A 15,541-nucleotide genomic window follows, 5' to 3' on the forward strand; every position below is an offset into this window, starting at 1 on the left:
TTACACCAAATGCAAACTTGAAACAGTAGGAGATGGAAACATTTCAAAGGAATTTGACATTATCTACAAGCGAGACATGACTTTCAAGGAAGGTTGTGAACACTCAGAACAGAATGAGGTAGTAAAGTTCATGTTTTATTATAATTTTGAGAACGAAGAATGGACCAAAATTATTTTGAGTAGGATTCATGATGATAAACTCTAGATGGGAGAAAACGTTGTGGAAATATCAGCCAATCTAATAACTGAAGTTATTGGTTTGAGCAATGAGGGCTTTATTCCCTTAAATGAAAAGAATGTAAAGAAGGTTGTGCTTGAAAATAACCAGTCAACCTACAATGGACGAGGAATTGTAATCAGTAAGATTAAGGAAGATGATGTGAGATATGTGAGCAGAATTATAGCGGCCAAGATATGTTCAACCTCCAGGGAAGTTGTCATGGCAGCAGGTTTTGTACATGCAGCATATAAACTGTGTTGAAAGATCCAAGGTGAATCTTTGTGAAATATTGAGAGCGCAATTAATTGAGAATTTGGTGAGGATTAAGAAAGTAAGAAACAAACAATTCAGTTTTCAATCCTTAGTCACCCACATGTTTTTTAACTTGTTGAAAATATTCCCATTCATGCCCATTTCTAAATTGACTAGCAGTGATAAGCGTACAATGGAAAAGATAACCAACCTACACAAGAGACAAGAAAGTGAGAAACAGTCAATTCAGGTTTCAATCCTTAATCACCCACGTGTTTTTTCACCTATTGAAAAGATTCCCATTTATGCCCATTTCGGAATTGACAAGCAGTGATAAGCGCACAATGGAAAAGATAACCAATCTACGCAAGAGACACCCAATTGATAAGATTCACAGCAGTGCAGAGCTAATTGTGAAAACATTTCAGAATGAGATGAAGCAAAGGTTTAGGATCCCACCATGTATTGTGAGCAAGTACAAAGAAAACATTTGTTTTATGATTGACACAGACTTCACATATATTGAAGCAACAAAACCAAAAATGTTATATGTAGACCCTCCAGGATATGAGGTAACAGAGGATGAAATTAAAGGATATGTAAAAGAAATCTTGAAATCAGACAAAGATAACAAATTTGACAGAATTGGAACCTATGATGAAATCATGCAGATGAATTATCAAGCCAAAATTGAAGAAGAAGAAGAAGTAGTAGTAGTAAAGGTAGTAGAGGTGAAAAGATAGTCCACAACATTGGCAGGAGTAAAACAAGAAGATGCAGAGGCTCCAAGACAGAAGAGAACGAAAGCAATGGCAGTCGGACCTGGTAAGAGACCTAAAGTGTTGATGATTTTTGAAGGAAAGAAGAAAATGAGAGAGGACAGGTTGACATCCCTGATGTCACAGAATATGAAAATGAAGAAAAGAGCAAAGAAGTTAGTGCAAGCAAAGGAAGGTAACCATGGAAGCCAAAAATTGAAACGTTGAACTTTGCAATCATAAATTATGGTAACTTTGTGTAATTGAACAAGTTCTATGATTTGTATAGTAACTTTGAAAAGTTTGAGCTAGAGAATGTTGTAATAAGACACTTGATACTAAGTGGCAAGAAATTTTTAGATATACAAAGTCTTATTCCAAAAGACTTGTATGAGAGACTTATCTACAGAAAGAAGAGAGTGGCAGAAGAAGACCAGAAAATAAGAGAAAATGAGGTAAGAAAGCTTTGTGAAGTTACTTGTAGGGAGCACTTACAAAAATTTGTACATAGTCTTGGACCTTATCTTAAGAACAAGACAAGGCCTACTTTAATCATGGGAAGAACCTATGAGGAGGTGAACAAAGAAGCAAAGACAACAATTGTAAAAATAATGACAGAACTTAAGACATCCAATCATCAGAGAACAGTAACAGAAGCATCAACACCTCCAATCCCAATACCATCAGCAACAATACCATCTACAACAGATACAGGAATGAAAGATATGCCACAAGTAACCATTGGCAGAGGTTCTATGCAAGTGGATAGCACCAGCGTAACTGTGGACACAGTTGAAGATCCATTTAAGGACTATGGTACTAACATTCTTGACAATTTGTTCATGGATGAGCGTACATAACACTCACCACCATATCAGTTTCGTCAGGAAAATCAAGGACTCATAAAAATCCATACAAATATAATGGGCGATTCATCATTGGTTCAACCCTCTTCATACACTAACGAAAGTATCCATCAATTGTTCATTATGAGAAGGTAATTGGGGGACATTTCCCATGTGGATACCACCTTAATCCCTTTAGTATACTAACAGGATTTGTAGATAAGGAGATGGGTGAATAAGGATTAGGCCGATATGATTAGGCAATCAAATTTTTATGATTGAAAAGGGCAGAGTACTTGTAAGACTTTATACGTCCATAGAGGGGGGGACCCGAGACAAAGCTAAGGTATGTAGCATATTCCTAAATAATTTAATATGAGACTATTTAGTAAAAAAATAAATATGATAGTATATTCTCTTTTTCATGAGATATTTTAAATGAATAACCAAAAAACTTATATTAAGTAAAGATATATAATATGATCATAACTAATTATGGGTAACACCTTCATTTCATCTAATTGTTGGATATGACCATCACCAATGCTATCTGATATAAAACATACTATGTTATCAAGGAGATATCTATGACCCAGTTACTACAATCAAAATATTTTAATTTGATCATACATAATGCTATTAGTAAGTTATAGATAAGTCAATAAGAACTCATGTATTAAGACATAGTGGATAGGGATCGTGCACAAGGGGAGAACTAAATCGCTCACGTTGGGGCAAGAAAATGGGAACCCCATGTAGATCCTATCCAAACTCGAGCAGCTGTAAATCTACCATCCATTGCAGGACTTGATATACGGGGGATTATGGATGATATTCCAAATCACTAATAGTGGGTTATGATATTTACAATTAAAAGTTTCCCTTTACATTCGAAGATCATTTTAAGACCGGCCTAGTAGAAGGGGTCATTACATTTCTCCCTCAAGTTGGAGGGTTTTCCTAGGATAATTCTTTGTGCCCAATGTTGCATCTATTTTGTCTTATTGTTCCTTTATTTTGTTTGTTGTTTATCTTTAATTCTAGTATGAAACATTAACATGTTCACATGGTTCGATTTGACTGTGAATATTAAATATATTCAATTTCACAAGCAATTATATATCTATCATCATATTACAATGTTCTTGAATTTGACTATAACACACACTTATATTGAATTTTTGAACAGATGTATGTATAATGTGCGTCCATAGGGGTCCATGCTCCCCTACCCTAATGCAAAACCATATGCAATTTAGATTATTACAGTGCATGGCTGTGAAACAGAAGTTTTCCATAAAGCGAAAAAGCAGCATATAATTTTACAGTGGCTAAGCGAACAACCCAAATAATTAAATTTTAATTTCCTTAAACAAAAATCATATTGTATAAAGAAGCTGCAAATACTCTATTATTTATATTTTGGGTACACAAATAAGTGTTGCTCAATTTAAAATCCCTTCCACACAAATAAGATGGATGACCACTCTGTTATATATGTTACAAAGCTACAACATGGTTAACTTTAAAATCTCTTTCCCAGATATAAGATGGATGATTACTCTATTATACATGTTGCAAGCTATACATTAACTATGTTCCATTGGGATGTGACGGTTATTTCTGCCCCCGTGCTATCTAATCCATTCCATTCTAGAATTTTGAGAGAACTTTTTAAGCATCCCATTTGTGCGTCTCTGTGTTCAGCTGACCTGGTCTCATAACAAAAAGGGAACTTGGTACAACATAGACAGATAAAATAACTGTTGTTTCAGCAGAAGATAATATTAAACATATTTTCAGAGTGTAGTTGAAAGAGGATTTAAATTATTAGCCGGAGGAAAGTTTTATATAAAGTAATGGCCTCAAATTCCGTAACAAAAACTTGAAAAATTGTCCACAAAGCGAAAATGGAAATGATTTTACAGCGACTAGCAAAAAGGGGAGAAGCCAACAATCATAAAAAACTTTCATACGGAATCAGAAAGTTAAATATTCAATCTCATCCATGGACATACGAGGGTTCTGAACTAAAAATCATCACGGGGCACTAATATAAATATGCCTCTCGCCTTTAACGTGGCACGTAACTCTAGTAGCCAACTGGGAATTGGTATTTAACCCCAGACACAAAAAGATGGGCAAACAAGGAAAGGACTAAGGGATTTCACACATCCAGATAAATTTACATGGCACCAAACACGTGGATTATCCCAGTTTTGTCATTCAGAGAGTTAAAAAAATTCAAGAAAGAGCTTCCATAGAAAATAAATGATTTTTTCAAAGATAAAGCAATAAATTTACATACGGCGAACTAGGCGAGACAGAATTTCGAGAGCTTCCATTTTCAGCGGGAACCTGCTGCTTCGCTATAGCTGAAGCCGCCGGGGTAGTTTTCCTCTGCATTATCGGCTGTCTTTTACCTGTGGAGGTCAATCCTTTGTCCATATTATACGTTTTGGGCTCTAAAACCCTAGCTGTTAGGCCACTCGAGTTCGACTCTTGGTACTCAAATTATGAAGAATGGTCTTCTGCAGCTGAATTCAATGTATACTTCAATCCTTAAGGAAGCTCGAGTTCAATTAATTTATCGTCCGCCCCGCCCCGCACATCGGCAGTAAACGACAACTAGGAGAGAGTATATTAGGGTTAACTCTTCACCTTCCCTCCAAGTAAGTTGAAAACCGAAGGGTTAAAAATTATAGTCGTTTGAAATTTGAGTTGTTAAGTGGCTTACATTAAATTGGTGGACGGGATTGTCTCCGAGATTATTTGATAAAAATATAGATTCTGGGAGGTAAGTTCCCACTCGCTCACGACTTGTGTACAGAGGACAAAACACGATTTACGCGCCACAGTTTGATTGCAAGATGCTTTTTCTTATTAATCGGTTTATCTCCGCCAGGACAAAACGTGAAAAAAGTGAAGCGTTTTTCAGTGTTTTTTGTTTTTGATTTTTGGGTTCCAAACCGCTGCATGTTGCCCACCTATGAAAAAGAAGATACTAAAATTACTAATGCAACCAATGTTTTTTCTATTGTTTTGACGAGTCGACTTTTACGGAAGCCATGTAAGGACTTGGGTTTCTCAGTTCTCTTCCATCAAAAACAATTGACTTAGTTTTCCAAAATTCAGCTTTCTTCACCCCACAAAAAGGAGTCTTGATTTATCTCGTGAGGGATTAACCTTGTACTCGCTAAAGCTGCTATCAAAGGATTATCATACACAGAATTCATTAAAGTTGAGAGAGCTTGACGTCACATATATCGTACGGGACGGTCTACATGCACTCCAAGCTTTCGGCATTGATTCTGCACCCGAATGAGCAAATGAGTATGGGCCCACTTTCTACAAGTCAAACGCTGCATAGAGCAATGCCAAAATTTAAAGAGAACTTTAATCATAAGAAGCATTATGTGCAAGCGAAGTTATTTATTTGGCATGTGGGCCAAGTTCTAGAGTAGAAAATATAATATCAAAAGCGGAAAGACATATAAAGGTGTCTTTATTATCGTTAACGTAATGTTTATGATGGTACTCTCATTCCTTTTTTTTGACAAGTGTGTTTTCATACATTGACTATGATTTTGTATTTAATAATCTTTGTTTTTTTTTAATAATTGGTTTTTGTATTCGATGAGTTTGTAAGAACTTTGATTTTCCAAATTGTCACGTTGTAAATATAATTAATTTAGAGAAGGAAATGTAAGAATATTAAATTTTAAATTATAGAAAAAAATTATGTTCTATCTTAAAATATATATATAAAGTAACAAAATAATTTATATATTAATTTGTTTTTAGAATTTATGCTCTATCTTAAAATACATAGGAAAAATTAATTTTTAAAATTAATTTATTTTATAAATTAGTAGTGTGTTGTGTGTTTGTCTATAAAACAAAATAATTTTCAAAGTGTTTATCTGAGAGATACTAATAAAAAGTCCATACTATATGTTATAAATAAAAATTTAATTAATTTTAATTTAACTAAAACTAGATAAGAGATATTATTTATCTTATATTTGATTTATTATATACAAATAAAATGATCACCTAAAAAAAATCTTCCTAGAAAATAAAACTATAGCTAAAAGATTTGTATAAAAAAAAGTCAATTAGAAAGGCAAGGAGGAAAGCTCCCAAAATAGCATTTGAACTAATTATATATAAATTTTCATATGATTATTAAAAAGCTAATTTTATTATTTTTAATGTTAAGAGGTATTTTTAAGATAATTTGCATGAGGTGAAATATGTATTAAATGGATAAAAAATAATATATAATCAAATTAAAAAATACTTATGTGAATTGGTATAACGAGGTCATAAAGTTCTCATGATAAAAATTCATGTTCAAATTTCTCAAGTGATATCTTGTGATTCAAGTTGAATTAGTGACAAGTAGTTGATTATGTAGTTCAACTTGATATCTCTTCGCATTTTTCCTATACTAGTAATTATGGTCTTGAAGCTCATTATTCACTTGGTCCTTTTAAATTTAAATTTGGTTGAACTTTGAATAAATGATTTCTTACACAAATCAATTAAATATGCATTCATAAAATTTATTAGTTTGTTTATTTATAAGTTATTTGATTCATTCATTCTAGATGTCCATGACTTTGAAAGAAATATTTGTTTATCTTCTACATTTACACATCAATTGGTACAATAAAAAGATTCTAGATCTACATGAGTATTCCTAAGAGCTTTAAAAAGTGTTGTTTTTCATCTTATGTAAACATTTCTACAACTTGACCTAAGAGAACATGTCCCTTGTAACATAATAATGCCCCTACCAAGGTATTTTCAAATATCATCACCACACATCAGGATATGCAAAAGAGATCAAGACAAATTATGCAAAGTGAAGATTTTTTCGAATCAACATGTCAAGTCGTCAAGTAAAATGCATATTGATCCAAAAATCAAGTAAAGTGTGTTGCTTTCAATCTTACACTTATGTAGGTTAATCTAAAGAAAATGCATCTCCTTCTAACATAATCATGTCCCTACCAAGGTGCTTTAAAGTGTCACCGTCTGTAAATATTAGAATCTACACAAAAGAAGTAAAGACAAATCATGCAAAATGAAAACATTTTCCTTCAACATATTAAGTCCATAGATGAAAACAACGATCATAAATTAAAATTGCAAAACCATACAAAATCTATATAAAATGTTCTAATCATGAAATAAATGTAAGAAAAATTCATTATTATGTATATTGAAATATTGTGTACATCCTAGATCATTGTTTTAAATCATTCACTCTTCAATCATTAATTAAGTACCATTATCTTTTTTCTTTTTTTAGATTTTATCTTATTATAATAAAGCAATGGTCCATAAATATTAGTTTTATATTCGTTTAAGTTTTTACAAACATAATGCTTAATTAGGTGCACAATCTTACTTTTATATTTTAATGCATGGTGTATGTCTACAAGTATATGTGAGGCATACAATGAAGACTTCCATTATCACTCATTAAGGTACACCATTTAAGATATTAGATATCATTATAACAATCATAAATGATCTAATACATGATATAATGAAACACATAAATAAGTAGCTAGTTAATGTGGGAGGTTGCTTATTTCTATGATGTTGTGACGAATTGATCCTCTAAGGGCTTGTTTGGCCATGATAATAGGAATTAAGAATAGGTGTTTATTATTCTTGCATTTATTATCCCAGATTTCTTATTCACTGCCTCGTTCGGTTCTAAAAAATGAAATTTGAATTTGAATTGAGAAATTTCAAAAAAAAAAAAGCCTAGTTCTTACTTTGCTATTTGTGGGCACTACAAAGGTGCAATCACTAGAGGATCAAATTGACTCATTGCCTTCGTGGATTTCACATTGCATCTCTCTGCTACTAATCTTTGTTTGAGCCATTACAACAGAGCAGGGAATTAGTGGGGGCCTCAACGAACTCCAATCCACAAACAAGCCTCTCTCTGCTACTGATTTCAATCTCTTCCTCTACTTCTCTTCCATTCACCACAAACAAGACAATAACCTTCTTTCCACAAAAGGGAAACATCTTATAAAATTATGTGCAAAGATCCATTCTTTAGTGGACTCTTTTCCCCAGTGCAGGTTCTTCCACGACCTCTAATGGGACGAATTCGAGTTTGTGTTGAGGCCCTCATTAATTCCCTACTTTGTTTCTTCACAGCAACGTCATTTGATGCAGAATGAGAATTCCTACAACCATTCTCTCAATCCACAAGACCCCATTTACGAGCATTTTTTTGACTCCCTAATGTATGTGAAATTGTGTAATGACAAATTCAAATATGTTCCTACAAGTTTATAATGTCATTACAACCTTACACATACCCGAACTTGTCCCTCCCATCGTATCTAGCTACTAGATTTTTATGCAATGTGTGGTTTGGGACAATTCTTAATGTTGGCCTTGTCTTATGTTATGCATGTGCGCAGGCTCACCAAATCGCTGGCTCTTACTAGAACTGAAATATTTATCATATAGTTAAAAGTAAAATTGGAATAGGAATGCGTATTCCAATTCCACCTATTTAAGTGGAATAGTAAATGCTCATTTTTGGGCTAAAATTAGAATACGTATTCATATTCTCAATTCCAATCTGACTCACCCAAACAGAAGATTTCAATTCTTCAGAATTTACAAATGCCTAATAGACCCTTATTTCTACAAGAGAACCCAACCCTTATTTCTACAAGGAGGCCCAATGAATTGAAGTTTTTTTAATGGACAAACGATATAAGTCCATCACTATATATGATGGATATGCATATCGAATGAAATTACGAATGCATTCCGTTTGACTCCATAACAATTACATCGTTCTTGTGAAGTTCCTCCGTCCTATTTGTATGATAAAACGTCGAAACTTCGATTTTAGATGGTTGGTATAAGTTCCTCCTCTTCTCGAAAGCCAACTTGTTTTGGGAAAAGAAAATAGCCAGGGCAGCTATAAATTATGTAAGGGGCAGCTGGAATTCTATGAAAAGTGATTTTGCATAGCGGGCCATCATTTTAAGTGATTTGGCATTCAACGCATTTTAAGTGATTATCTTTTTTAGTGTTGAATGATAGAATAAGCATGTTTATTGCCTAATTTCTAGATCTTATTGGGTATGATTTTTTATGACTTCACCGTTTAGATTGCATTTCATTGTCTATCATAGGGATAAAAGAAATGTAAGCAAAAAAATACATTATACGAAAAAAAAATCGATGAATTACAAACCAAGACATGTCAAAAAGAGGGGAGGTACTTTCTACTCATGCTTTTGTAAATCCAGTCAATGTATTTAATGAAATATAGTTACTCTATTCACGAAATGAATTAACTTTAAATCTCTTGTATTGACATTAACCTGCAGGAGCAGGTGAGCAGAGTGTAAGCTACTAGCATGTGGTTTGAAGTGCTGCAAAATTGCCTGCAGCCGTTTACAGTTGGAATAATTGTGTCAATGAAACTAGAAAAACCTAAATTTCGCAAAGGCATACGATCCAGAAAATTCCTGTAACATGATTCATCAAATTGAAACAGAACTGACTGCCGCTAGAATGGAAACAAAATGCATTTCAATTCCCAAGCACGAGAAGTTCTGCATATGGCGAAGAAGAACCACAGACTTTCAAATTGTTATTTCTTTTACTAAAACAAAGCATAGAAATTTTGATTGAATAAGCAAATAGGAAAAACGCAAATCAAACTTTAAAGAAACAGAGTAAATTCGCATAGGGAAAATGCAAACCAAACTTCAAAGAAATAGAGTACATTCGCATAGGGAAAATGCAACCAAACTTTAAAGAAACAAAGAAAATTCACATACGGCAAAAGAGACGTGGAATTCTGCGACATTGAAGTGTTTCCATTTTCGAGCGGCTTCGCAACTGCTGAAGTCATCGCTGTCCTCCTCTGCGGTAGACCATGTGTGGGAGCTGGGCCGCCATTCCCCTTCTCCATCTTTTAGATCCAAAATATTTAATAATTTAGAGATTTAAGTGCTGTCCACCGTGCAACCAGGGTTCGAAATCTTCGCCCTACTAACTAATGAGTCAAAGATTTACAGCAGCCGACGTCTCTCGAGAATTTAGAACCCTAACGGCAGGCGAATTTCTCGTTAGTAATCTTGTTTGTTATAACTTTTCGTACGATTGAGGAGCTAATGCTGATTTCATACGCTGAATCTCGAGTCTTGTCACAAGGTAACCGAGCGAGGTCATTAAATGTGTGGCTGCTTGAATTTTGAGATGGTAGCCTTCCATTTGTAATACGATTCCTGCGATCTTCCACAAGTTTTTGATGAGGCATTTACGCACTAATGCCCAAAACGTGGCCCACGCGCCCTTTCTTGCGTAAATATGTTTTTTTCTGAATGCATTTTAGGTCTCTATATATGTTGAACGTCCAACACTCGAGCTTCGCGAGAGCCTTTGTTCGTTAGTTCCTTATTTGTCGATTTTCCAAGGAAAGGTTTTGTGTGGGAAAACGTACTCGCAATTAATATTGTTGTTTATTTAGGGTAGGGAGCTCCTTTAAGGTCTCTCTCCTAATGTTTTCTTAATTAAAATTTTATAAATATAAATAATAAATTTTGCAGGTACTAGTAGCTATCTAGTTGTATCTTCAATAGTTATAATTGGTAGACTTCAATGAGGGTTTGTTTGTCTTGTGGAATTTTAAAAATCGAGATTTCTACAAATCTTAAGGTCCGTTTGGTTTCTGGAATTTAAAAAACCATGATTTCTACAAACCTTGGTTTAGCCAAATCAAGGTTTTGCAAATCTTCATTCTGATTTTGGGGATTTTGTTTGAACTGTTTGTTTCATTCATTCAGAAGATGCATGTAAAGGCACATTTTTATGCTTAAGCTTGGAGTGGAAGGCAAATTTCAAAAAGTAGTCCATTCTATTGTTTTTACACTCCTTAAAAAACATAACCAAGTTTTGATTTTCAATTCCTACTTGCTGGTAAGAAGTTGGAAAACCTAGTTTTGAGGCAAAATTGGAAGTCTCGTATGCTAATTCTATTTTAGCAATTTTGAAACAAACGTAAAAATTTTTCAAATCCGGATTTTGAAAAAGCCAATTCCTATCATCTTCCAAGAACCAAATGAACCCTTAGTTTAGCCAAATCAAGGTTTTTTAAATCTTCATTCTGATTTTTGGGATTTTACTTAAATTGTTTGTTTCCCTCGAAAGATGCATGTGAAGGCACATTTTTATGCGTAAGCTTGGAATTGAAGACAAATTTCAAAAAGTTGTCCAATCTATTGTTTTTACACTCCTTAAAAAACATAACCAAGTTTTGATTTTCAATTCTTACTTGCTAGTAGGAAGTTAGAAAACCTAGTTTTGAGGCAAAATTGGAAGTCTAGTATGCTGATTCCATTTTGTCAATTTTGAAACAAACGCAAATATTTTCAAATCTGGATTTTGAAAAATCCAATTCTTGTCATCTTTCAGGAACCAAATGGACCCTGAGAGAAATGGTGCAACTTTATTGATATCTATAGTCTATTATCATTGAGGCAATTGATGAGGAAGTATTAGTAAAGGTAGTTATTAAAGAAAAAAATGTACTAATTCTTAGAAATATATGCATTATTTGTGTAAATTTTTTAACTATTTATAGGGCATGGTTATTAGGACACTTGTAAGTAGGTATCAAGTGACACTTATAAATTATCACTTTTTAACCATTATGTACATAACATATCTAATAGTGTTATCTTGACTACCCAAATGTCGAAGTAATAGTTATAAGCAGTTAAATTGTTGTAACATATAAAAAATTAGGTTGGGTTGGTTTGTTAGATTTGGTAGGAAAAGATGAAGGATCCAAATCCACAAAGTAGATCCAACAAGAGCCACTAAAAAGGAAAGGGCAAAAGCACAAGATCTCAACCTTGCAAGCTCTAGGATCTCTCTTGGCTTTGACTCCAAAGTATACAAAGAAAACAAATGTACCAAATATGTTCTAGAAACTGAAATACAAGGGATGAGAGTATGAATGTGTACATCTTTGAGATTGACGAGGGAAAAAGGACTAATGACTGATTCAGTGATTAGATAATCAAAAGCTCAAATTGACTTGATTTCTTCTTTGAACCCAAAAAAATTGTAAATTCTAAACTAGATTGGACTATGATTTTGGTTAGATCGGGGATGACATAGGGGGTTGGAAACAAACTTTCCCTAACCCTAGGTAAGAGACAAATTTGTCCCTTACCTAGGCCTAAAACTAGATTTGAAGGCTTAGATCTGCCCTCTAGACTGTTGAAATCGTAACTGATTAGTGGTTGAGAAATATTGTGTGAGGGACAACCTTCCCCCTTATCTCAAAATGTTGAATCTCAAAAACAAATATAGATCTGGAAGTTTCTCAGAATTTGGTCCTCGTATCTATGCTCCAAAACTTGCAGATCTAAAAGTGTGTGTGCATGGGTGGCTAAATAAGGGTTTGTCTTAGTCAACCCACCATTTTTCGTGATTTCCACCTCCATGGATAGCTATTAAGTGTAATGCAATGTGTGTTGTTCTTGTGAATCTTGAGTAGGAATCTAGAATGCTAAGAGCTATGTGATGTACTATGAATATGTCAAGATCTAAATCCCTAGAGTGAAACCATTGCATATAAATGCAATCAATATGTGTTTGAGTGCATGAAAATGTGTAAATGTGAAGAGACAAAGCATAGATCTAAAAATAACATAGAAATCATAACAAGCCCCCAAGGGCTAAATTACTCTATCCATCTTCACAATCTATTTGCAACTCCATGATGTCTTGAATGCTTGATGGAAAGTTGTTTAAATAGAAGTTGTAGATCTCATCTTGGCTTCAATGGATGAATCATAAAGCCTTTGGAATTTGCCTTGAAATTGCTCTTATGTCAAATTGGGATGTCCACCAAAGTATGCTCTAGCCCATGTACCTTGTCATTAATGCTTAGATTTCCAAATAAAGCCAAAACGATTTTTTTTAAGTGACTCTAGAGACGAAATGCCATGGAAGCCAACAAAACTGAGCAAGATGAGCCACAAATTTAAAATAGTCTTGAGGGGAGCCAAAATAGGGCTTAGAGTAAGGGAAAACCTCATCCCTCACCTAGAGTTAGGGATGACCTCATCCCTCACCCTCCATATTTTTGGGTATGTGGGCCCCTTAGGATCTCAAATGCATAGTTTTCATCAAGTTTAGTCGCATAGATAAGAAGGAAACATTGATTTATGTGCAAAATAAGGTTTAAATGAGAGAGGAGAGGAGGACCCTTAAATATTAGATTCTACCTTGAGTATTTCATAAGAAATCAAGGAAAATCAAGGATAATATGTTAGATCCTGCCCAAAACTTACCTAGGAAAGAGGGAGGGAAATGTAGACAAGTGTGTGCAAAGTGCAAGTGTAAATGCAAATACAATAAAGAGGAGTTAAATGGTCACTAAATTGAAGTCCTTCTAATTTAGGACAATACATTTAGCCTCCACCTTAGCAGTATATGACACTACATGCGTATGAAAGCTAAAGTAAGAAAATCATCATAAAATAAAAAAGGATATATCAAAGCCCACAATGCATAGATCATGTAAGAAACCATCAATACTTGTATCATACAAAATCACATGTTAGTGATAATCATAAATGAGTTAGGACTCACGAAGAGATTATTTGTGAAGTTCACGGGTAGTTGTATGCCACCTATTTTAGCTTGCTATTTCAAGAAGGTGAAACAATGAATCATGTTTACCTTGACGCAAACTATGATACAAAGTGATGAAATATATAACCTTAAAAAATATTTGACATGAACACGAAATATTTTAAAAGCTATGAAAAGACTTAGGTAACTGAAGCATGATTCTGACACTTATGATAATGTGAAAATTAGAGTTACTAAACTCAAGTTATGAGGAAAAAAGTGACCACGAGTGTTTATGCATGTTAAAAGAAAAAGTTACTAATTAAAAAGGTAACCTAATTTAAAATATATAAAGGGACTCTTCATTCAAAAAGCTCATTTGAATTTTTTTTAACCTTTGAATGAATGAAGAAGAGAGAAGAAGAGGAAGAAGAAGTCAAGGATGGAGCCATTTCCACTTACTAGACTTGACATCTTATGGAGAAACATTGAGAAGGAAGCATAAATAAGTCAGGTATACCTTGATCTTCATTCCCTTGTCCATACTTTTCTCAAAATTTTAGCAGCAGATTGTAGATGACATTTTAGAAAATTGCACGCAGTGGGGGTGGAGAAAGTTATTCTAGAGCCATTATATCAACTTGGACTAGGGAAGTTAGCCTGGACATAAGAAGTTGACCTGGAATGGGTAAGTCAACTTGGACTAGGGAAGTTAACCAAGTCTAGGGATCTCAACCTAGACCTAGTTTGTGTGAAATGTTGTTTTTTAATTTGGTTTGTGATTTGATATGAATGGCCAATAGGAAATTCATCTAGTGTGATTGTAAAACCTACCAATCTTATGGGAGCGTTATATGAGTTAGATCATGATATACCTCCAAAAGCAGTACATTGCACTCAATCCACTAGTTATCTAGTTGATGACAGGTATGGGGTTATACTAGGTATGTCACCTTTCACATATGAGCACTGATGGGGAGAGGGGACAAAGATCTATACACCTTTTGACTACCATCAAGGGAGATGACAATTACATTAGATGATGTATATCAGATCTTATGACTATCAAGCTATTGAGTGGTAGTGAGACCACATATAGGCAAAAGTACAGAGGAGGTTGATGAGGATTGGATATACTACACTAATTGTGGAGGAAATGCTTGTAAATGTGGAGGGATCAATTAGATATCATATCTATCATGTATAGTCAGATTTCTCTAGTGAGTAAGATTATGTTATGCATGATTGCTAGTGTGGTGTCCCTGACATAAAGGGCATCATATTTTCAATACTATTAGCATATATAATGCAAAGGAAGGAGGAGTAGGTAGAGGTATTCCCATGGGGGTGGATTATGTTGTCCTACCTATGTATGAAGTTGAGTACATATGTGAGATACCAGAGATAACAATATTGCAATATGATGTACTATGAAAAAATATCTCCTACTGACTAGAGAAAGAGTTGGTAAGTGTATATTCTCTTATAGGTGTCAATATTTGAGAACATAACCTGCACTAGACTAGTGGGTTACCCAAGACAAATGAAGTGGTACTCAGAGAATTATACATATCTATTGGGAGTTCTGTGGTAGTTTGGAGGTGTACTCTATTGGAGATTCACCTTTGACCATCAACCGAGCACAATAGTGGTGTGGAGACCATATCGACATAAAGGAACTTAATACTTATTGATGAGGAAGGGGTTTCCATGTCTTCCCCAAAAGACCTAGAAAGAGAATTAGTCGGTTACCCAAGACAAATGGAGTGCTACTGAGAGCATTATACATATCTATTGGGAGTTTTGTGGTAATT

The 15,541-nt window shown here is 34.2% G+C and overlaps 1 protein-coding gene across 4 annotated transcripts in view; it reads right to left on the reverse strand.

Moving 5' to 3' along the window:
- LOC149538201 (CBS domain-containing protein CBSCBSPB3-like) overlaps positions 1-10,450 on the reverse strand; it is a 95,645-nt gene extending 85,195 nt beyond the window's left edge. The window contains exon 1 of one of the 4 annotated variants that reach the window (XM_089799591.1): positions 9,917-10,450. In XM_089799591.1, the coding sequence (XP_089655717.1) occupies positions 9,917-10,050 (134 nt within the window). In that variant the 5' untranslated portion in view covers positions 10,051-10,450. Of the gene's footprint in view, positions 1-4,383; positions 5,259-9,916 lie in introns of those variants that run through there. The other 3 variants (XM_089799589.1, XM_089799590.1, XM_089799588.1) reach the window with 3 other exon arrangements.
- Between the last annotated feature and the right edge of the window lie 5,091 nt (positions 10,451-15,541).

The sequence above is a fragment of the Cupressus sempervirens genome, chromosome 9 (genome assembly GCF_028749045.1).
Source record: "Cupressus sempervirens isolate cs-2001-9-10 chromosome 9, ASM2874904v1, whole genome shotgun sequence".
NCBI classification, from domain to species: Eukaryota; Viridiplantae; Streptophyta; class Pinopsida; order Cupressales; family Cupressaceae; genus Cupressus; species Cupressus sempervirens.